The 23,902-nt window shown below is 41.7% G+C and overlaps 1 protein-coding gene across 4 annotated transcripts in view; it reads right to left on the bottom strand.

Moving 5' to 3' along the window:
- STK32B (serine/threonine kinase 32B) overlaps window positions 1-23,902 on the bottom strand; it is a 342,630-nt gene that overhangs the window by 99,009 nt on the left and 219,719 nt on the right. For all 4 annotated transcript variants that reach the window (XM_060011802.1, XM_060011803.1, XM_060011804.1 and 1 more), the window contains exon 4: window positions 23,099-23,272. In XM_060011802.1, coding sequence (XP_059867785.1) covers window positions 23,099-23,272 — 174 coding nt within the window. The remainder of the gene's footprint in view (window positions 1-23,098; window positions 23,273-23,902) is intronic.

Here is a 23,902-nt window from a genome sequence, read left to right as displayed (position 1 = left end):
AGTGGACGGATGCATGGATGGATGCATGGATGGATGCATGCATGATTGGATGGACGAATGGACAAACAACTGAAGGAACAAATGAATCAATGAATCAATGAATGAATGAGTACCTGTGAAGACTGCACAGGTTGTTGGGTCCAGCCCAAGGGAGATAATGCAGACTGGCACAGTAGGTATCACCAACCTGTAACTATGGAAAATCTACACCATCCTCCTCTCTTCTCTCTTTTTTTTAAAATTAATTTTTTATTCTTTTTGAACATCTTTATTGGAGTATAATTGCTTTACAATGGTGTGTTAGTTTCTGCTTTATAACAAAGTGAATCAGCTATACATATACCTATATCCCCATATCTCCTCCCTCTTGCATCTCCCTCGCACCCTCCCTATCCCACCCCTCTAGGTGGACACAAAGCACTGAGCTGATCTCCTTGTGCTATGTGGCTGCTTCCCAATAGCTATCTATTTTACATTTGGTAGTGTATATAAGTCCATGCCACTCTCTCACTTTGTCCCAGCTTATCCTTCCCCCTCCCTGTATCCTCAAGTCCATTCTCTACATTGGTGTCTTTATTCCTGTCCTGCCCCTAGGTTCTTCAGAACTTTTTTTTTATTCCATATATGTGTTAGCATACGGTATTTGTTTTTCTCTTTCTAACATACTTCACTCTGTATGACAGTCTCTAGGTCCATCCACCTCACTACAAATAACTCAATTTCCTTTCTTTTTATGGCTGAGTAATATTCCATTGTATATAGGTGCAACATCTTCTTTATCCATTCATGTGTTGATAGGCACTTAGGTTGTTTCCATGTCCTGGCTATTGTAAATAGTGCTGCAATGAACATTGTGGTACATGACACTTTTTGAATTATGGTTTTCTCAGGGTATATGCCCAGTAGTGGGATTGCTGGGTCGTATGGTAGTTCTATTTTTAGTTTTTTAAGGAACCTCTGTACTGTTCTCCATAGTGGCGGTATCAATTTACATTCCCACCAACAGTGCAAGAAGGTTCCCTTTTCTCCACACCCTCTCCAGCATTTGTTGTTTGTAGATTTTTTAATGATGGCCATTCTGACCCATGTGAGGTGATACCTCATTGTAGTTTTGATTTGCATTTCTCTAATGATTAGTGATGGTGAGCATCCTTTCATGTGTTTGCTGGCAATCTGTATGTCTTCTTTGGAGAAATGTCTATTTAGGTCTTCTGCCCATTTTTGGATTGGCTTGTTTGTTTTTTTCATATTGAGCTGCTTGTATATTTTGAAGATTAATTCTTTGACAGTTGCTTCGTTTGCAAATATTTTCTCCCATTCTGAGGACTGTCTTTTCGTCTTGTTTATGGTTTTCTTTGCTGTGCAAAACCTTTTAAGTTTCATTAGGTCCCATTTGTTTATTTTTGTTTTTATTTCTATTTCTCTAGGAGGTGGGTAAAAAAGGATCTTGCTGTGATTTATGTCATAGAGTGCTCTGCCTATGTTTTCCTCTAAGAGTTTTACAGTGTCTGGCCTTACATTTAGGTCTTTAGTCCATTTTGAGTTTATTTTTGTTTATGGTGTTAGGAAGTGTTCTAATTTCATTATTTTAAATGTAGCTTTCCAATTTTCCCAGCACCACATATTGAGGAGGCTGTCTTTTCTCCATTGTATATTCTTGCCTCCTTTGTCAAAGATAAGGTGAACATATGTGCGTGAGTTTATCTCTGGGCTTTCTATCCTGTTCCATTGATGTATATTTCTGTTTTTGTGCCAGTACCATACTGTCTTGATTATTGTAGCTTTGTTGTATAGTCTGAAGTTAGGAAGCCTGATTCCTCTAGCTCTGTTTTTCTTTCATTGCTTTGGCTATTTGGGGCAGTTTGTGTTTCCATACAAATTGTGAAATTTTTTGTTCTAGTTCTGTGAAAAATGCCATTGGTAGTTTGATAGGGATTGCATTGAATCTGTAAATTGCTTTGGGTAGTAGAGTCATTTTCACAATGTTGATTCTTCCAAGCCAAGAACATGGTATATCTCTCCATCTATTTGTACCATCTTTAATTCCATTCATCAGTGTCTTATAATTTTCTGCATACAGGTCTTTTGCCTCCTTAGGTAGGTTTATTCCAAGATATTTTATTCTTTTTGTTGCAGTGGTAAATGGGAGTGTTTTCTTGATTTCACTTTCAGATTTTTTATCATTAGTGTATAGGAATGCCAGAGATTTCTGTGCATTAATTTTGTATCCTGCTACTTTACCAAATCCATTGATTAGCTCTAGTAGTTTTCTGGTAGCATCTTTAGGATTCTCTATGTATAGTATCATGTCACCTGCAAACAGTGACAGCTTTACTTCTTCTTTTCCAATTTGGATTCCTTTTATTTCTTTTACTTCTCTGATTACTGTGGCTAAAACTTCCAAAACCATGTTGAATAAGAGTGGTGAGAGTGGGCAACCTTGTCTTGTTCCTGATCTTAGTGGAAATGCTTTCTGTTTTTCACCATTGAGGATGATGTTGGCTGTGGGTTTGTCATATATGGCCTTTATTATGTTGAGGTAGGTTCCCTTTGTGCCTACTTTCTCAAGGGTTTTTATCATAAATGTGTGTTGAATTTTGTCGAAAGCTTTTTCTGCATCTATTGAGATGATCATATGGGTTTTCTCCTTCAATTTCTTAATATGGTGTACCACATTGATTGATTTGTGTATATTGAAGAATCCTGGCATTCCTGGGATAAACCCCACTTGATCATGGTGTATGATCCTTTTAATGTGCTGTTGGATTCTGTTTGCTAGTATTTTGTTGAGAATTTTTGCACCTATGTTCATCAGTAATATTGGCCTGTAGTATTCTTTCTTTGTGACATCTTTGTCTGGTTTTGCTATCAGGGTGATGGTGGCCTCGTAGAATGAGTTTGGGAGTGTTCCTCCCTCTGCTATATTTTGGAAGAGTTGGAGAAGGATAGATGTTAGCTCTTCTCTAAATGTTTGATAGAATCCCCCTCTGAGGCCATCTGGTCCTGGGGTTTTGTTTGTTGGAATATTTTTAATCACAGTTTCAATTTCAGTGCTTGTGATTGGTCTGTTTATATTTTCTATTTTTTCCTGGTTCAGTATCAGAAGGTTGTGCTTTTCTAAGAATTTGTCCATTTCTTCCACGTGGCCCATTTTATTGGCATATAGTTGCTTGTAGTAATCTCTCATGATCCTTTGTATTTCTGTGGTGTGTTGTTACTTCTCCTTTTTCATTTCTAATTTTGTTGATTTGAGTTCTCCCTTTTTTTCTTGATGAATCTGGCTAATGATTTATCAATTTTGTTTATCTTCTCAAAAAACCAGCTTGTAGTTTTATTGATCTTTGCTATTGTTTCCTTCATTTCTTTTCCATTTATTCCTGATCTGATCTTTATGATTTCTTTCCTTCTGCTAAATTTGGGTTTTTGTTGTTGTTGTTCTTCTTCTTCTTTCTGTAACTGCTTTAGGTGTAAGCTGAGGTTGTTTATTTGAGATGCTTCCTGTTTCTTGAGGTAGGATTGCATTGCTATAAACTTCCCTCTTAGAACTGCTCTTGCTGCATCCCATAGGTTTTGGTCATTGTGTTTTCATTGTCATTTGTTTCTAGGTATTTTTTTATTTCCTCTCTGATTTCTTCAGTGATCTCTTGGTTATATAGTAGTGTATTGTTTAGCCTCCATGTGTTTGTATTTTTTACAGATCTTTTTTCTGTAACTGATATCTAGTCTCATAGCATTGTGGTCGGAAAAGATACTTGATACAATATCAATTTTCTTAAATTTACTAACGATTGATTTGTGATCCAGGATATGTTCTATCCTGGAGATCCATGAGCACTTGAGAAGAAAGTGCATTCTGTTGTTTTTGGATGGAATGTCATATAAATATCAGTTAAGTCCATCTTGTTAAATGTGTCATTTAAAGCTTGTGTTTCCTTATTTATTTTCATTTTGGATGATTTGTCCATTGGTGAAAGTGGGGTGTTTCAGTCCCCTACTATGAATGTGTTACTGTCAATTTCCCCTTTTACGGCTGTTAGCATTTACCTTATGTACTGAGGTGTTCCTATGTTGGGTGCATAAATATTTACAATTGTTATATCTTCTTGTTGGATTGATCCCTTCATCATTATGTAGTGTCCTTCTCTGTCTCTTATAATAGTCTTTATTTTAAAGTCTATTTTGTCTGATATGAGAACTGCTACTCCAGCTTTCTTTTGGTTTCCATTTGCATGGAATATCTTTTTCCATCCCCTCAATTTCAGTCTGTATGTGTCCCTAGGTATGAAGTGGGTCTCTTGTACACAGCATGTATATGGGTCTTGTTTTTGTATCCATTCAGCTAGTCTATGTCTTTTGGTTGGAGCATTTTATCCATTTATATTTAAGGTAGTTATCAATATGTATATTCCTATTACCATTTTCTTAATCATTTTGGGTTTGTTATTATAGATCTTTTCCTTGTCTTATGTTTCCTGCCTAGAAAAATTCCTTTAGCATTTGTTGTAAAGCTGGTTTGGTGGTGCTGAATTCTCTTAACTTTTGCTTGTCTGTAAAGGTTTTAATTTCTCCATCAAATCTGAATGAAATCCTTGCTGGGTAGAGTAATCTTTGTTGTAGGTTTTCCCCTTTCATCATTTTAAATATGTCCTGCCAGTCCCTTCTGGCTTGCAGAGTTTCTGCTGAAAGATCAGCTGTTAATCTTCTGGGGATTGCCTTATATGTTATTTGTTGCTTTTCCCTTGCTGCTTTTTATATGTTTTATTTAATTTTTGACAGTTTGATTAATATGTGTCTTGGCATGTTTCTCCTTGGATTTATCCTGTATGGGACTCTCTATGCTTCCTGGACTTGACTATTTCCTTTCCCATATTAGGGAAGTTTTCAACTATAACCTTCAAATATTTTCTCAGTCCCCTTTTTTTCTTTTCTTCTTCTGGGACCCCTATAATTCGTATGTTGGTGCGTTTAATGTTGTTCCAGAAGTCTCTGAGACTGTCCTCAATTCTTTTCATTCTTTTTTCTTTATTCTGCTCTGCGGTAGTTATTTCCACTATTTTATCTTCCTGGTCACTTACCCGTTCTTCTGCCTCAGTTATTCTGCTCTTGATTCCTTCTAGGGAATTTTAAACTTCATTTATTGTGTTTTTCATCATTGTCGGTTTTCTCTTCAGTTCTTCTAGGTCCTTGTTAAACGTTTCTTGTATTTTTTCCATTCTATTTCCAAGATTTTTTTTATCATCTTTACTATCATTATTCTGAATTCTTTTTCAGGTAGACTGCCTATTTCCTCTTCATTTGTTTGGTCTGGTGGGTTTTTACCTTGCTCCTTCATCTGCTGTATATTTCTCTGTCTTCTCATTTTGCTTAACTTACTGTGTTTGGGGTCTCCTTTTTGCAGGCTGCAGGTTCGTAGTTCCCATTGTTTTTGGTGTCTTCTACCAGTGGGTAAGGTTGGTTCAGTGGGTTGGGTAGCATTCTTGGTGGAGGGAACTGGTGCCTGTGCTCTTGTGGATGAGGCTGGATCTTGTCTTTCCAGTGGGCAGGACCAAGTCCAGTGGTGTGTTTTGGGGTGTCTGTGAACTTATTATGATTTTAGGCTGCCTCTCTGCTAATTGGTAGGGTTGTGTTCCTGTCTTGCTAGTTATTTGACATAGGGTGTCCAGCACTGTAGATTGCTGGTCGTTGAGTGGAGGTGGTCTTAGTGTTGAGATGGAGATCTGTGGGAGAGCTTTCGCCGTTTGATATTATGTGGGGCTGGGAGTTCAGGACTAATGTCCTGAACTGGGCTCTCCCACCTCAGAGGCTCAGGCCTGGCACCTGGCCAGAGCAGCAAGACCCTGTCAGCCACACGGCTCAGAAGAAAAGGGAGAAAAAGAAAGAAAGAAAAATAATAAAATAAAGTTATTAAAATAAAAAATATTATTAAAAATAAGAAAATTTAAAAGTAATCAAAAGAAAGAAGGAGGAGAGCAACCACACCAAAAAACAAATTCACCAATGATAACAAGCACTAAAAACTATACTAAAAATCAAAGCAAAACAAAACAAAACAAAAAAGGACAGAGAGAACCCTAGGACAAATGGCAAAAGCAAAGCTATACAGACAAAATCATACAAAGAAGCAAACACATACACACTCACAAAAAGAGAAAAAAGAATATATATATATATATATAAAAAACAAGGAAGAGAGCAACCAAATCAATAAAGAAATCTACCAATGATAATAAGGTCTAAATACTAAACTAAGATAAACATAAAACCAGAAACAAATTAGATGCAGACTACAGTTGCTCCCAAAGTCCACCGCCTCAATTTTGGGATGATTCATTGTCTATTCAGGTATTCCAGAGATGCAGGGTACATCAAGTTGACTGTGGAGATTTAATCTGCTGCTCCTGGGGCTGCTGGGAGAAATTTCCCTTCTTTGTTCGCACAGCTCCTGGGGTTCAGCTTTGGATTTGACCCCACCTCTGTGTGTAGGTCTCCTGAGGGCATCTTTTGGGAAGTCTGAGGTCTTCTGCCAGCAATCAGTAAGTGTTCTGTAGGAGTTGTTCCACATGTAGATGTAGTTTTGAGGTATTTGTGGGGAGGAAGGTGATCTCCATGTCTTACTCCTCCGCCATCTTCAAGGCACCTCCTCTGACTCTTTTTCATGAGTTAGACTTCACATTAGGGCACTAGTGGCCTTCCGTACACGGTGTTGGTGCTAGTCCACAGGGTGCCAATCAGCAATCTACTCATTTAAGTGAAAGATCATTTTTTGCAGGTCATTTTCTCATCTTCCAAGCTCTGTGCTCCTCAGGAACAATCTCTTCTGTTTGAAAAGCAGTGCAATATAAATACATTGTGACTTCTAATTTTTTTAAAAAGCCTGTTGACTTCCAATTGTTCTATTTTTTTTTTTTTTTTTTTTTTGGTATGCGGGCCTCTCACTGCTGTGGCCTCTCCCGCTGTGGAGCACAGGCTCCGGAAGCACAGGCCCAGAGGCCACAGCTCACGGGCCCAGCCGCTCTGCGGCATGCAGGATCCTCCTGGCCCAGGGCACGAACCCGCGTCCCCTGCATCAGCAGGTGGACTCTCAACCACTGCACCACAGGGAAGCCCTGTTCTACTTTTTATTCATGTATTCTCTTTTCTTTCCAGAACTTCCATATGTTCACCAACCAGATGCTCTCCGAACCCTGTACTTCAGGGATTTTTATGGAGGCTTCATTATGTAGGCATGGTTGATTAAATCATTGGCCGCTGGGGAGTCCTCTCTTCTTTCTTTATCTCAATCTTCATCTGACTTGAAGGATTATTTCAACAATCCTTATGGCAACTGTCACAAGATAAAGTCCATATTTAATAACCTTGTACTCAAGGTCCTGCACAAGAAGACCTAAAGTAAGCCAACCCCTTTCTTGTGTCAATTCCTCCTCCTGAAAAAATGTTCTCCACCACCTGTGCCTGTTAAAATGCTATTCAGACTTCAAAGTACAGCTCCTCCAGAAGCCCAGGCAAGGTATAAAATGTATGTGATCTCTCACTTCTTGGAACTGTCAGAATATTTTGTCTTCACCTACCCCCTCTCATGATTCATATCCTTTCTAGCCCTGTATTTTCTTCACTTGTTAAAAGGGGGTGGGGAGGCTACAATGAATCATAATAATATATATATGATATGTATAATAAGATATGTATAAGATATATATATTGTAGTAAGGTATATATCTGTAACTGTGTGTGTATATGGTTATATAGATCACCATATATGGTAGCTAATATTATTAATAACCAATGTGCTCCTCCCAAAAGGATTGAGGCTTCCTAAGGGTAGTTTTGCTTTCTTAATGCATCTCTCCTTAATGCCCAAGCTTTGAAACTTGTCCATTATTGTTTATTGAATGACTGCATGAATGAATGAAGGCTTCTACTTGGGAAAGGGATTCAGAGCCATAGGGAACAGCATGGGAACAAAGTTCAGAAATCTTTGTGTTCTCACTGCATGCTGACGCTTCCAAAAATGCTGACCTGATTTCCTGACACTGCATTCATTGTCTTGCTTTTGAACATCTTCTGTAAAACAGCCTCTAATTTATTGGATTCTTTCAGAGGTTTATTCTCTGCTTTCAAATTCTGCTCCCAGATTTCATTCCAGTTTCTTTGACATTAAATTGAGACCCAGGTCCTTATTTCTAAAATTTATTATCTAACATAAATGCTTGCCACCTAATTGCAGGAGCAATTTATACCCCCAGAGACGGAGCAATCCCTTTAAGGAATAAATTGGATTCTCTTATATCTCATTTTTTTTTTATCATCACAAAGTCATAAATTCTCAAAATGCTGGCCTATAACAGAAGGGAAACCAAGCTTTGTGCTTAGAAATAACAGAGTTACTCCTGAAATTGAATTGGAATTTCCATCCTAAATGACACTTCTGCATGTCTTCAATTTTTTTTCCCATCTCAAAATTTCTTTCTCGTTGCTCTGACCCTCGTCCCACAGGATAGTGAAGAAGAATTGATGAAGTGTTTCTTCTTTAATCTGATGAGAATTGGCAGTTTATTTTCGGCACAGTGTTGCCAGAGGGGCTGGGGAGGATATTTAGGATACAAAAATAGGTCATATCGGTTTTATTCTGTGCTTATTAATTATTATTTTACTATGGATCTCACTGAAGGCTCAGTATGTGTGAAGCAGGCATTATGCTTTGAGAATTCATGGATAATTTCGTCCCATTCTCACATGAGCCCATTTTAAGGATGATAAAACTGAGGGATGATGAGATGAACTTTTCTGAGCTCTCACATTTGGCTTAAGCAGTGGTGTTAGGATTCCAATCCAGGTATTCCAATCTCAAGCTCATGTTTGATAGACTAATTGTAAGTCTAAGTGTAAAGCACCAAAATTTAGGAGGATGTTAAAGTGATTTCAACAGCTCTGAATTTTTATCAAATGTATTTGCTTTTCTAAGGTACTCACCTCCCCACCCCAATTGTGTAGTTTTCAGTAAGGATCTAGAAAAAATATATAAGGGAAACATAAGATGATTTAATTGGTACTAAAATACGCTAATTTCTGTAGAAAAATACTAAACTGTGTATCTGAATATACATATGATTACTGATGCAGCCATAAATAAAACATTGCTATTATAAAAAATAAAAATTAACAAAAAACAAAGTTCATGTTTGATAAACACCTTCCTTTTAGAAAGAAAGCTATGCTTTGATTTTCTTCATTAAAAGGATGACATGCTTATTAAAGAAAATTTCAAAATAAGAAAAAGAAAGAAAGAAAAATCTCCCTTCAATCTAATGCATTGGAAAGCTGAGGGATTTTTTGTTTGTTTAATAAGCAGACATTTCTTTACATAGTCATGTAAAGACTATGTAAAGAATTTTACATAGTCTATATAATTTTATAAGCTATAATTTTCTTTCAAGATCATAAAAACAACCCCTTTTAATATTGCAGGATTTTCATAGTAAGCCCTATATATGTGGGTGTATCATAGTCTCAAGTCTCTCAACAGTAGGTATACAGTTTACTAAGCTGATTTCTTTCCCTTGGGTTATTTCAAAATTATTGATTAACACAAGCAATGTTGTAATAAAGATCCTCACACTTAGAACTTTTTAGGCAGGCCAGACTGGAGCCTTATAATATATTCCAAGATGTGAAATCAGTGGGTCAAAGTGTATAAATATTTTTAAAAGTACTTGATTCTTATTGCCAAATATCTTTTCAAAAGGGTTGTAACAATTTCTATTGCCACCAGCAAATACATATTCAGACTGCCCAGAAATTATTTTTCTAGAATGCTTTGTCTTAGGAAGCACTCCCTTCTCCCCCGAAAGTAAAATCCAACTTAGATGCCATCACCTCCCCAAAGCCTGAATGATCCTTGAAGCCAAATTTTATCCTGGCTCCTCTGTGTTCTGTAGCACTTTGAATGTGCTTGAACCAAGCATTTCCACCCCAGCTGAGATGGCCATGGCATGTCTGTCTCCCTAGGCTGACTGTGAGCCCAGTGGTAGGCACACAGTAGGTGCTCAATGCATACTTAAGAAGATTTTGGGTTTTGAAGAAAGGGACCAAGTATTTATGTATCAGGGTTTCTGCTGTGCTGTCTGGCACACAGTAAGTGCCAGTTAAACACTTACAAACTGAATGAATGTGATCCTGAGATTTGGTTTACTTCACAGCCTGCAAGGGCAGAAATGTCTCACTACCTGGACAAATCCTTTCTATTTCTTAGGCCTCAATCATTCATTTAAGGCATAAACATTTACTTTTTTTCTTTTTTGAAAATTATTTTCCATTACGGTTAACCATAGGATATTGAATATAGTTCCCTGTACTATACAGTACGACCTTGTTGTTTATCCATTCTATATATAATAATTTGCATCTGCTCGTCCCAAACTCCCAATCCAACCCTCCCCTGCCCCCCACTTCCCCTTGGCAACCACAAGTCTGTTCTCTAGGTCTGTGAGTCTGTTTCTGTTTTGTAGATAATTTCATTTGTGTCATATTTTAGATTCCACATATAAGTGACACCATATATTTGTCTTTCTCTGTCTGGCTTACTTCCCTTAGTATGATAATCTCTAGGTCCATCCATGTTGCTGCAAATAGCATTACTTCATTCTTTTTTATGGCTGAGTAATATTCCATTGTATATACGTGCTACATCTACTTTATCCATTCATCTGTCGATGGACATGTAGGTGGTGTCCATGTCTTGGCTATTGTAAAAAGTGCTGGTAAGGCATAAACATTTATTAAACACTTACTATGTGCCAGGACCTAAAATAGGTAACCAGGAGATAGATAATTCTGAAAGCATCCTCTGGAGGAGCATATAGTTTTAGAGGTGAACACAATAAACAAGTGGAGGGAAGTTCTCCTTGAAGTGTGAAGAGGATGCCCAAAGGAGGAACCACCCAGTTCCTTGGAGCAGTCGGGAGTCTTCACACAGGAGTGACCTTGGAGCTGGAACACGATCGTAGTGAGTTACACTGTGTCCTCCAAAAAATATGTCTAAATCCTAACCCTCCATGTCTGTGAATGTGACCTTATTTGGGAATAGGGTCTTTGAAGATATAAGGAAATTAAGTATCTAGAGATGAGCTCATCCTGATTTAAGGTGGGCCCTAAATCCTAGTACTGGTGTCCTTTAAAGGGAAAGGAGAGGGGGATTTGAGACATGGAGGGGCAGGGACGAAAAGGTCACAGGAAGATGGAGGCGGAGATTGGAGTGATGTTGCTACAAGCCAAGGAATGCCAGGAGCCATCAGAAGAAACTATCAGCAGATAAGGAAGGATCCTCCCCTAGAGACTTCAGAGAGAACCTGACCCTGCTGACACCTTGAGTGTGGACTTCTAGCCTCCAGAACCGGGAGAGAATAAATCTCTGTTGCTTTAGGCCTCCAAGCTTTTCGTACTTTGCTGCGGCAGCCACAGGAAACGAATGTGATGATGTAGAAGATGCTCAACACCAATTCCTTATATCCCTCTTTTCCTCACTTCTCCTCAGACCATTATTCTGAGAGGTTGGATTCCAGGTATGGGTTAGGGCCTCTTCTCTTAGGTGCTGGGCCACTGTGTGCTGAAAGGTGAGTGCAGAGGTGGGGCTCACTCCCTCTTGTTTCTCTCTTCCTTGTGGTCAGAGGTGAAGCCCTACAGATGACCTCTTCGCTGACTGACCACCTCTTCCCGTCCAGGGGTGAGGCCGGTCCGGGCCCATGTGGGGTGTGAGTCTGCTCAGCACTTGCCATGGATCCAACCATCCCTATTGCCCACCTATCTCTGAGGCATCCTCCTGGGCACTAGGGAGATGCAGCCACCTGGCCTCTGGTTTGAAGGTGCTGAGTCCTAATTAGCTCAGTGGGATGATGCTCCACAGCGTCCGGCTCTGCCCCTAGAAATGCCTTATTTTGAGGTTTGGGGCCCAAGCCCAGCTATAAATAAAGTGGTACTCAGGTTTTCCATAGGGTTGCATTCTTCAGGGAAGCCGTGTGTTTGCAAAGCTGTTGGTTTGGGGCAGGGCTCAAGGATGATAACCCCTAATGCAGTAATTCTCATCCAGGGATGATGTTGTCTTCCAAGGCACATTTGACAATGTCTGGGGACATTTTTGATTGTCATAAATTGGCGGGGAAGGAGAGGTAGGGCTCTAGGCATTTAGCAGGTAGAAGACAGGGATGCAGCTAAATACAGTACACAGGACAGTTCCCACCACAAAGAATTATCTGGACCAAAATATCAACAGTGTTGATATGCAGAAACCCTTCCCTGTGGCCTTCAGAATTCCATTGTGAGTTCTGACAGATGGGAGTAAGCTAAACAGGTGGATAGGGTAAGTAAAAGCATTTCTTAAAGAGAGATCATCATGCAAAGGAAAAACAGAGGTGGAAGACAGCATGAACTTGGGAGAAAAGCAGAGTCTGGGACAAGTGGACTGCAAAGGTCTATGGGCGGAACCAGAGGAGGGGGATGCAAGAGATGAGGCTGGAGAGATGGGCAAGAGTAAGGTCCTCAAATATCATCATCATCTTCTTCATCTTCATCATGACCTTCATCAACACACCATCATCATCACCATCATCATCATCAATATCATCACCACCATCATCACCATCACCAGTAACCTTTGTCACAGAAGATCACATTTATTGAACACTTACTAGGTACTAAATTTAAACATGCAACACACATTATTTCAGTTTGTTCTTTCAACACCCCAGGGTAGTAGAGTATTGGTTTCCTGCAGCTGCTGTAACAAATGACCACAAACTTAGTGACTTAAAATCACAAAATTTATTACCTTATATTTTGTATGCCAGTCAGAGGTCTGATGCAAAGTCAAGGTTTCAGCAGGGCTGCTTTCCTTCTGGAGGCTCTTGGGGAGAATCTGTTTCCTTCCTTTTCCCAGCTTCTAGAGGCCGCCTGCCTTTCCTCGCTCATGGCCCCTTTCCCCATCATCAAGGCCAGAAAAGAATGTATTGAGGGTTGAGTCCTTCTCACACTGCATTCCTCTGACCTCTTCGTGTGCCTGCTCTTCCACTTTTAAAGAACCTTGTGATTCCACTGGGCCACCTGGACAATCCAGGGCAATCTCCCCATCTCAGGGACAGCAGATGAGCAACCTTCATCCACTGGCACCCTTAATTCCCCTTTGCCATGGAACATAACATGTTCACAGGGTTCAGTAATTAGGATGTGGACATCTCGTGGGGAGGACATTTTTCTGTCCACCACCATTTTTGTCTACAGGTGATAAACCAGAGCTTCAGAGCAATCAGATGCTGTGCCTGAGCTCACAGCATGGAAGCCTCCTCTATCTTAGCAGAATCCAGGTTTTTCACCACTGTGCTTTCCTGCTCTTTGCTCCCGAAAACAAGGAGCTACACTTGCTGAATACTTCATGTGTGCCTGACACTCCACCTGCATCACGTCATTCTGTTGGCGGTCGCTCCTCTTGTTAACAGAGAAGCAGACTCAAGTCAGAGACGTAATGGACTTACTAAGGTCTCCTGCGGCTGGACCACAATGTCAGAACTCTCAGCACTACTCCTTACAATGGGAGCGGTGGGCCAGGACCCTGCCTACATGCAGGAGATGCCCTTGACCCCTCCCCTACGGTCAGGTACGAAGTCTGGTTTCTCCTCTTCACAATCTCATTCCCTGTGTCCCACCACTGTGGTCAGAGGTTGGGATTGTTTGTTTACAAATTCCACTGGTCATCAAATGGGACCCAAACTGGGAGCCAGAGACAGCAGGCTACTGCGAAGACTCAGCCAAAGCCACTGAAGCCACAGGTTAGGAAATTGTTCACTTCCACTGCCATTACATGAGGGACAAGCCTTTGCCAAAGATGACATAGGATTAGCAGCCCGGTCATATTTCACCCCTTGGCACAATCCCTGTCCCTACAGCTTAGAGGCATTTGATTTTCCAATAAACTGATTTCGGCCACTGAAAACCAACACCCCACCTCACTCTGCACACAGCTCCCTGGGAAATGCATGTAGGCCATGTTGCCAGATTATCGGGAATTAAGACAGTTTCTCTTTCCAGAGTTCAGGAGGCACAAGCATAAGGAAGTGAGTCTATTTACCAAAAGAAAAAAAAATGATAAACACACAAGCATTCCAAAGTAAGGACAGGAACGCTAGCCCCATCAGTTTGTACAACCCAAGCTGAAAACTGGTGCTGCCCCACAAGATAATGAGCAACTCATCTGGCAATGCCAAGGGCTTCAGGGACGGAGGAGGTTGAATACTGCTACAAAAAATAGAGCTATATTTGTATGTGAACACAACAACAAAAGGTATCATCTTTTCCTGAGAGTCAGTCACATGATTTTTCCTTCACAAAAGCCTGGGTAATAGAAAGATTCTATGTGTAAATATGATGAGAGACCTTGACTGCCAATTATTATCAGTATAGAGACAGTAAGAGCTTGGTGACTTGAGGCGTCCACTTAGTGTTTGCTCCCAGGCAAGTTATTTATTCCCTATGAGACTCAATGTTCCCACCTGTAAAATGGGGCTGATAATGGGCCCCACCTCTGTTGGCTGGTGTTGGGATTAGGTGAGATCATACCTGCAAAGTACTTAAAACAGAGCCTGGCACAAGCAAAGTGCTCAGCAAATTTTTATCTCCATCATGGGTGCAGCATCTTACAAACAATGATTTCTATTTTGTTACCTAACAATCCCAGGTTTCAAATATGGGGATGATCCACTGCATTTAAATTCTTACTGTACATAAATATGAACAAAGCTCAGTTCCAAGCCCTGCCCCAGTGAGTAATCTCCTTCTCGTACTATTCGCACCCAAAGACACACAATGCCAAAAATCTCGTGTGTGTGCGTGCGTATGCACATGCTTCATTTACTTTTTACCTGTTAATATTTTTAAATTAAGTTGTCCACAGGGAATAGGAATGGTGAATTCAAAGTGGAAGTTTGAAGCATATGCTGTAAATAAGTGAAAATCCTCAAAATAATGGGAGAATTATTTTTCACTTGCACACTTTTTAATCTTTTGAACTTTATAACACGTACACATACTCTCTATTAAAAAATGAGGCCTGGACTTAACGCTAACAAAACCCATAGCAAAAAAAAAATTTTACTTCTTTATTTTCTCACTTTATTCAATAAAGTGACAGAAAATTGTAATAAGGAAGAACTTTATATTCTACTACAGGTTACTCACTAAAGGGATGTTAAAGTATGCATAATGGTCCATCTCTGGGAACCCTGCCTCCCAGGTAACGGGCATTAAGCTAAAATACCTTTGTTTGGCTCACAGGAAACATCCTGACCAGGCCCACCTATGAATGACAGCAGCAAGGAGAAAATGAACACATCCCCTCCAGAGGCTGACCAGAACCAGGCAATGTTTGGCTTTATTCCCTCCCCTTTTAGTGTAAAAGAAGCCTGAATTCTAACTCAGGCAAGATGGTTCTTTGGGACACGAGTCCACCATCTTCTCCGTCTGCTGGTTTTCCTAATAAAGTCACTCTTCCTTGCCTCCACAACTCATCTCTTGATTTATTGGCCTGTTGTGTGGTGAGCAGTATGCGCTTGAACTCGGTAACAAAATGATAAACTTTATATAACTTAGCATTTGTATACTTATTTTCTAGACAATTTGTAGGACTGAGAAGTGGCTTTGAAAAGCTTGCTCATCTCAAAGATAATGCTAGTTTAAAGAAAGGTGCTTGCTAGTGTTCCAGGATTGAACTATTATTTTTCCTAAAGATAAAAAGGAAAAGAAAAAGATTTCTGACAAAGCCCATAAAGAAGCCCTCAATAAAAGTTATAATTAGCTTTAATGACAGAGAGGGCTTCACAAATATTTGACTCATTAAGCAGATATCTTCTCAAGGCTGAATACTTTCAATAAACAACTCCAGAGGCTTCCCTGGTGGCGTAGTGGTTGACAGTCCGCCTGCTGATGCAGGGGACACGGGTTTGTGCCCCGGTCCGGGAAGATCCCACATGCCACGGAGTGGCTGGGCCCGTGAGCCACGGCCGCTGAGCCTGTGCATCTGGAGCCTGTGCTCCGCAACAGGAGAGGCCACACAACAGTGAGAGGCCCGCGGACCACACACACACACACAAAACAACTCCAAGGCGAAGCTGAAGATGCTTCTCATGTATCTGATGAGATTTCTGCCCTGGAAAGGAAGCCTGTGAGTCTGATGAAGTGAAGGACCACTGGGATTACAAACCTTTGAGACTGTGAGTTAATTTTCATGTGATGCAGGTTCAGGGCTGGAAGCAAAATAAAATGCACTATATAAATAATCAGACTTCATCGAGAGATTTTCCTAAGGGAGTAAAGGACACTGCCCTAGGACTTTCAGGAATTTTCAGACCACAGTTTGGTAGAAGTAACCTCACTGGTGAAAAGTTTTCTTCAAAAGGAATTTGAAAATGTTGCCCCAAACCCACTTCGATTAGCATTTAGATCACTGCTCTGTTCAAAACAGTGAACAAGCTTGCTGTTTATGGGCTCATATTTATGAGTGGATTGGATCTAAAAATAAAAGACAAGGGAGAGAATTACTGGTGCCGTGAACCTCACCTGAACCATGAGCTCTCTTCAAATCTGCTCATTTCTCCCAAATTGATAGATAATGCAACAGCACCTGCCACTGACCAAGAAGACTCCAAGAAGCCTTTATTGTTCATTTCCTTTATTTTTCTGGTGAAATGTAGTTCTTCAAAGCACTACTTTATGTATCAAAAGAATTATGATTACATATTGCAGTGGAACTTGGAGAAATTTTTAACATCAAACATGAGATTTCAAAGGAATTTCATGCTTGTGCATGGCTACTTTGGGCCCCACCAGAAATTTTCAAAAGGCTGACTCCTCAGATATCAAGGGATATTTGGGCAGAAAAGTTACAGGAAGCACTGCAAGATTTGGGTAGTGACTTATTGAATTTGAACTTGTATTTTCAAGTAATTTCAAGTAAGGCGTGTCTTTCATTTCTTTCCTTAGTATTTCTTCATTGATTCAATATGTAGTTATGGAGCACTTCCTCTGTGCCGGGCAGTGAGTCAGGGGTGACCTCAGCCTAGGGGCGTCACCACCAGAATCCTCCCTTGCTTCATGGGCACTGCTGGAAGAGCCTTCCTCAGGGGCGCTTGGGAGGAGTCGATGAGATCCATCCATGCATATTTTTATGTTCAGATGTGCAAGCACCCTCACTCATATAAGGGTTTTAGAAACAGTTCAATGCAGAAAGCCAGGATAGCATGTGCTCATCAGCATGGGATCTGGGGTCAGAGTGTCTTGGTTTGAAACCTGGTTCCATGACCTGCCAGCTGTGTGCCAGAGTGCAAATCGCCCAATTGCTCTGAAAAATTAGGATAATCCTAGTACCTAGCCCATTTGATTGATGTGAGAATTAAATGAGATATTTGTATGTATATGAATATACACACATATGCATATATATGCACACACATATGTAAACAAACACATGCGTGTATGTGTGTGTGTGTGTGTGTGTGTGTGTGTGTATCTATCTATCTATCTATCTCTCTCTCTCTCTCTCTCTCTCTCTATATATATATATAGGTTAAAGTAGTGCTGACACACAGGAGCTTAACGAACTTGATTCACTGTCACTGTTGTTAGTCATCTGCTCTTCTGCATGACCTGGCCCTTCTGGGTAGCTAGTCCAGTAACCAGCTCTGGCTGAAGAGCACCCCCGGGGAGGTGCCTTCGGTGAACGTCATTCTCGATTACCAGTTGGACCACATCACTCCCAAGCTTCAACCCATCAATGACTGACACCAGCCGGAGCCTCAGGAAGTGCTCCCTGCCGAGCTGACCAGCTCAGGCTCTGCCCACCCAGGCCTCTCAGTAGGAGCCTGTCTGCCCAGTGCCTCCGGCGCTCCTCTTCTCTGGGCTAATGTCCATTTGTCCCACAAATCATATTTGCGTGTCCCAGAGGAAGCCTTGCCAGCCTCCTCTGTGTCCCCTGCTCTGCCCCCCACCTCAGTCTGGGCTGGGTGCCCTCCTCAGAGGTTCCGCCCGCCACTGTGTGGTGTCCTGTCCTGGGTCCCCTCTCCCCCTCGGACTGCAGTAATTTGGCCCCTAGGGTCCCACCCATCATTTTCTTCCCGGGGCTGGCACACTTCTTGGCCCAGAGTGTTTTGAAAGAACGAAGGGCCAACTCAAGTGCTCTAAAAAGTAAAACTTCTAATTGTTTTAAGACAATGATTTATTTTGAACCCACAATGGTATTTTCCTGCTTATGCACTTTCAAGCTCACTGGGTTATACTCTGAAATACCTTTTATTTTCTACAGATCTACATCATCCTCAAAGGATGGAGATCTGTCACCGCTAAGTATAAATGAACACCTGGTTTCAAAATCAATTCCCTCAGATGAAAGAAAGAGGAATGAGGCACCTAAAAGGCCCCAGGCACAGTTAAATCCTTTACGAACTTTTTCTCATGGAATTTGCATCTCATGGAATTTGTGAAGTAGGTGTCATCAGGCCCATTTTACAGATTAGGAAATGGAAGTCCATAAAGCTAAGTCACATGTCCAAGTCCACCAAGATGGAAGATAGAAATTCTTGGCAATTCAGCTCAGGCTTGCATTTGTGGAATGATTCTGCCACTTGCAAGTGTGGCTACTTGGAAAGAAGCAACATTCATCAGTCTGTATAAAATATGGTATTGACAGTGCCTTGTACATATGCAGTAGGGGACTTACATATTCAGCTGCTGAATGAATACAAAACATTGCACAACATTATCTTATATCCCTATGCACAATGTGTACAGACACACATAATTTCAAGTCTGTACATACATACACAATGAAAAAGAGATTTATTGAACCATATGGGAGAGGGAAAAAAACCCTGACTCAAATTTCTGCCAAGTCTGTAAGTTTAGAAATGGTAAGGTAATTCCATTTACCATATGGGAGGGGGAAAAAAACCCTGACTCAAATTTCTGTCAAGTCTGTAAGTTTAGAAATGGTAAGGTAATTCCATTTACTTTTAGTGGATTGTTAAAAATTTCCTTACATTGTTGGATAGCTCCTTTTCTCTCAGGTAGATCTGGAATCTGAGGACAGATGACCCCACAGAGAGCAACATAAAAACATTTGTTGAAATACAATGAAATGGTTCCAAACCACCATGCTCTTATGTGACGGCTCCATATTCCGCCTGGTCTACCGTCAGCTCTGCTCTGGGATGTTGGCATCTGTCTCAGCAAGGTCCGCATGACTCAGTGAGTGGGGGGATGTAGGCAAATAGATCATCTATTACACACTAGCGGAGGAAGGACTGTGATAATGGGTGAATGACACTTGTACAATAGGTTGGTAAAGAACTCGCTCCTTTCATTGCCTTCAAAGAAGCCCAGCCAGCCCACAGAGGCTACTCTGGTATAGGGTGACCTTCCTTAACAAATATAGCACAGTGCTTATAAACCCAGATTCCACAGCCGGAATGCCTGCGGGCAAAAGCTAGTCAATGACTGTGTGAATGAACAATGGACCTCAGTAAATACTCTGCATCACACTGAACAGTCCCTTTACTCCTATTCGACCAGGGCTGCTGCTGCTACTATTACTACTACTACTGTTATGACTGGGACTACTACACTTCCTCCTCCTTCCCCCTTCCTCCTCTTTCTACCTCTCCTCCCCCTCCTTCCTCGTCTTCATTTGCATTTTGTTACGTTTGTTACTATTTGTGTCAAAATGATACAGAGGAATAGTTCCAAGAATCAAATTGTGCTGAAAGTTTTGTTACAATATAGCAACAATCCCTATCACTTTCTCCTTGATTTCTCCCTCTCCGTCCATTTATCTCACCCAGGCTATAATTTTGGTATTTAACTCCTTATCTTGAAATGACTGATGTACAGGACTCCTTGACTTTTCAATTTCTGGCTCTATCTGCTGGCTTCCCACTATGGAAGATGAGTATGTAGCAGTCTTTCCTTCGTGTGTCCCCACAAGACACACTCATCTTCCCATTTCCTCACTTCCCCCAATGGGGTATTATTGTATTTTTGGTTAGGTCAATTTTTAGGGGTTAGGTGATTATGATTAAGCATGCTACGCAGAGATGATTCATGTAGTAAATTGTATGATATGCAATGTCCTGTCCAACACTTTCATTCCCTGGAGTTAAAAATTATCTTCTATTTATTGCTGAGTTTTTTCCCTGAACTTCTCATTTATTCAACTTCAGATTCTTTGCCAAATAAATAAATATCTCAAGGCAGCCAGATGTCTTAGGAATTCTATCAGCTCGCTCTTCCTGAAGAAGTCTCTCCCAGGGACTTCTGATCCGCCTCCAATCAGAACTGGTCATGGTCTACAGCGCAGGCACAGCTGACATCCTTGACCCACCCATCATCCGGAAGATTTCCTTTGCCTCTCTCTTCTTTGCTGGAGCTCCAGCTTTCCGTAGTCCATTTCTTCCTCCTTGATTTAGTCATTCAGTTTAGTGGAGTCCATGTCATTTTCTAATAGCTACTTGAGAAAAGGTATATTTTTTGAGACGTTGAAAAAACATACATCTCACATCTGATTGATAAGCATGTTTCCACTGCCTTCTGGTGTTTGATAATCCCAAACTATTGTTCTACAGTGCAAGCTTATTGGATCCAAAGTTTGTTTTGATGTATGTCTGTTTCTAGTCACTGTATCCTTGATGGACCCTTCAGTCTGGAAATTCATATATTTCAGGTCCAGGAGATTTTCTTTATTTCATTGATGATTTCTTCCCCTATGTTTCTGTTTTCTCACTTTTCTTTCTTCCCTCCCTCCCTCCCTCCCTCCCTTCCTTCCTTCCTCCCTTCCTTCCTTCCTTCCTTCTTTCCTTCCTTCCTTCCTTCCTTCCTTCCTTCCTTTCTGTCTCTCTCTCCCTCTTCCTTCCTTCTCTCTCTCTCTGATACTGAACTTATTGTACTGGTCCTCTAATTTTCGTATATTTTCTTTTTGTCTTTTTATTCTACTGTGCACAGAATATCTTCAAGCTTTATCTTCCAACACATTTATCTTTTGAATTTTTCATTTCTACATTCATATTTTTAATTTATAAGAGCTCTGATCTGATGTTTGTCCTTTGAATTTTAAATACACATAGTACTTCTTATTTTACGATTGCAAAAATCTTTTCATCCCGCTGAAAATACTGATCATAGCTCTTTTGATAGTGTCTTCTCCTGGCAGAGTCTCTGTTTATTCCAAGCTTTTTTTCTTTTTCCATTTGACCGCGTGGCTCTCACTCTCCATGTTGGAAGATTTCTCTGGATGTCTGATAATCTTTAGTTGTCACTAACTTAGTTGGGAGCTTATAACAAATGAGCAGGGCTTGCTGACCCTGAACTACACTCCAAGGGTCTTGGGGAACTTCCGATGTCTAAATCTCTTTCCTCTTGGCTCAGCCAAACCCCCACTGAAATCATTCAGGTGTCCATTCAGGAGGAGGAAGGCCTGAGCCCAGCTGGAAGTGGGGAGCGTGTGTTATCTGAGCATCTGGTATGGATGTGTCTACGTAGTGGTGCTATTTTCAGTACCATATCCCAACTCAAGAGGCTTGATGTCTTTCAGTCCAGACACTCTCTATTTTACTCTCCTGAGGGAACAAACCTTCAGTCTTCTGCTTGGAAGAGGAAGGGACAGCCATCCAGTTATTCAGGATGGGTAAGCAGATTGGGGGTTCTCAGTACATCTTAAAAGGCTTTCAAACAATGAACCTCATTTTAGCCTCTCTTTTACCCCTTCTTCCACCTTCCATCTATACTGATGACTCCCCATTCCTGAGCCTTGTGGGGGATTCTTTAGTGCCTATCAATTCATGGTTCTTCCCAGGGACAACTCAAACTTCAGTTTCTGGCGTCCTAAGCCATTTACTACTCCATCTTCTTTCTAATCCCCCTCCCCACCATGTTTTGCTATAGTCTCCTCTTTAGTTTTCCCCATCCTTGTGAATTTGCCATTTTTCAAACCCTCCTTACTGTCACTTTATGGAGACTTTAGAAAGGAGAAACTGTAAGTGTGTGTGTGCATGTGTGTGTGTGCACGTGTGTGTGCTTCATCTACCGTCTTTACTCTCAAGCTCAAGTTCTTGTCTTTCCCAAGTCCTCCAAAACTGTATAAGTTAGAAGAAGACCCACTAGGCACAGTGCAAGACGATGGGTGAACAGATTTGGAGCTACTCACGCTGGCCCCCTCCTCTGTGGTCAGAGATAGGACTTTATTAATGAAACCATTGCTTTCTTTCTTTCTTTTTTTTTTTTTTTTTTTGCGGTACGCGGGCCTCTCACTGTTGTGGCCTCTCCTGTTGCGGAGCACAGGCTCCGGACGCGCAGGCTCAGCGGCCATGGCTCACGGGCCCAGCCACCCTGCGGCATGTGAGATCCTCCTGGACCGGGGCACGAACCTGTGTCCCCTGCATCGGCAGGTGGACTCTCAACCACTACACCACCAGGGAAGCCCAAACCATTGCTTTCTGAAGCCTCTCGCTGGCCTCCTGCCTCTGCAGTCAAACTTGCCTTGCTCACCAGGTTGGATGTGGTGGTGCTGTGCACAGGCAGGGAGAAGCAAAGGCCCTGAGGAAGCAGCAGAAACTCAGAGCTTATATCCAAAGCCCAGAGCCAGCACTGAAGCTTCCCAAGAGGAAGAAATCCTCCATGATACACAGCACTGATTTCAAAGTAAGGAAAGGAATAGAGGAGAATCCCTCACATTCCCATCTCATGCCACTGTGACTCTTCTAACCTGACGCTAGAGGGACAGAACATTCCAGCCTCCCAAAGACACACCAGAATGGAGAAGCAAAGGCCGACCACCAGCCACGTCTCTAAGCAGTGGGGTACCAAGAGAGGAGGTTACACAGGCAGTGGGAGTGTTCCACCTCGATGCACGTGACAAGGGAGTAGGTAGAGAAGGTAAAAGCAATAAAGCTGTTCTGCTTTTTATGATCTCCATGTGCTGCCACTTCTCAAGAATGTCAGTGAGAAAATACTCTCGATGGCTGCAGACTCCTCCCAGCACACCCTCCCCCCAGCATCCCTCCAGCAGCCTGGTTACCTGTGGATGATGTGATACCTCTGCAGATACTCCAGGGCCAGGGCCAGCTCGCAGATGTAGAGCTTCACGGCCCCCTCTGTGAAATGTACGTTCTGTTGCAGGTGGTAACGTAGATCCCCTCCCAGCAGCAGGTCCACCACCATGAACATGTCCTCCTCGTCCTGGAAGGAGTACCTAGGAGCACCGAGGGGCAGAGAAAGTTAGGGATGGAGATGACTCCAATGCCCTCAAGACCGATGCCCCCATTTTACAGAAGAGCAAACTGAGGCTCAGAGAGAGGCACTGATGCTTCCCAAGTTACAGTGTTCTATGACAGAGCACCAGTCCTCTGGCTGACAAATGGCACTTGAACCAACACTGGACTCCAACAGGTTACTTTGTTTTTAGTATATGTTTTAATTAGATGTTGTCAGGACTTAAGTAGCTGGTCTCCAAAGCTGCAGCCCCTTCTCCACTCATTCCCCTGTCCTCCCCACACATGCCACTCCCCACAAGGATCTTGTTTCTGCAGCCCTTGAAGGCAGTAATGCTCCGGTAAGACACATCCAGGCTTTAAGGGAACTGGCGGTTTCTACTCACGTTGCTTCTCAGAACCCGGCCAGAGCCTAAGCCCTATGGAGAGGCCACGAGAAGGAAAACCAAGGTGCTCTGTTCAAGAGCCCCAGCTGAGCACTCAGCGACAGCCAGCGCCAACCAGTAGCCGTGAGAGGGAGCCACCTTGGGAATTTGGATATTCTGCTGCAGTCCCAGCTGACATCACATGGAGCAGAAGAGCCGCCCCGATAAGCCCAGTCAACTTACAGA

This window comes from Delphinus delphis, chromosome 5 (assembly GCF_949987515.2).
Source record: "Delphinus delphis chromosome 5, mDelDel1.2, whole genome shotgun sequence".
NCBI lineage: Eukaryota > Metazoa > Chordata > Mammalia > Artiodactyla > Delphinidae > Delphinus > Delphinus delphis.
Note: the sequence above shows the minus strand (reverse complement) of the source record. Positions and strands in the feature narration are given on the sequence as shown.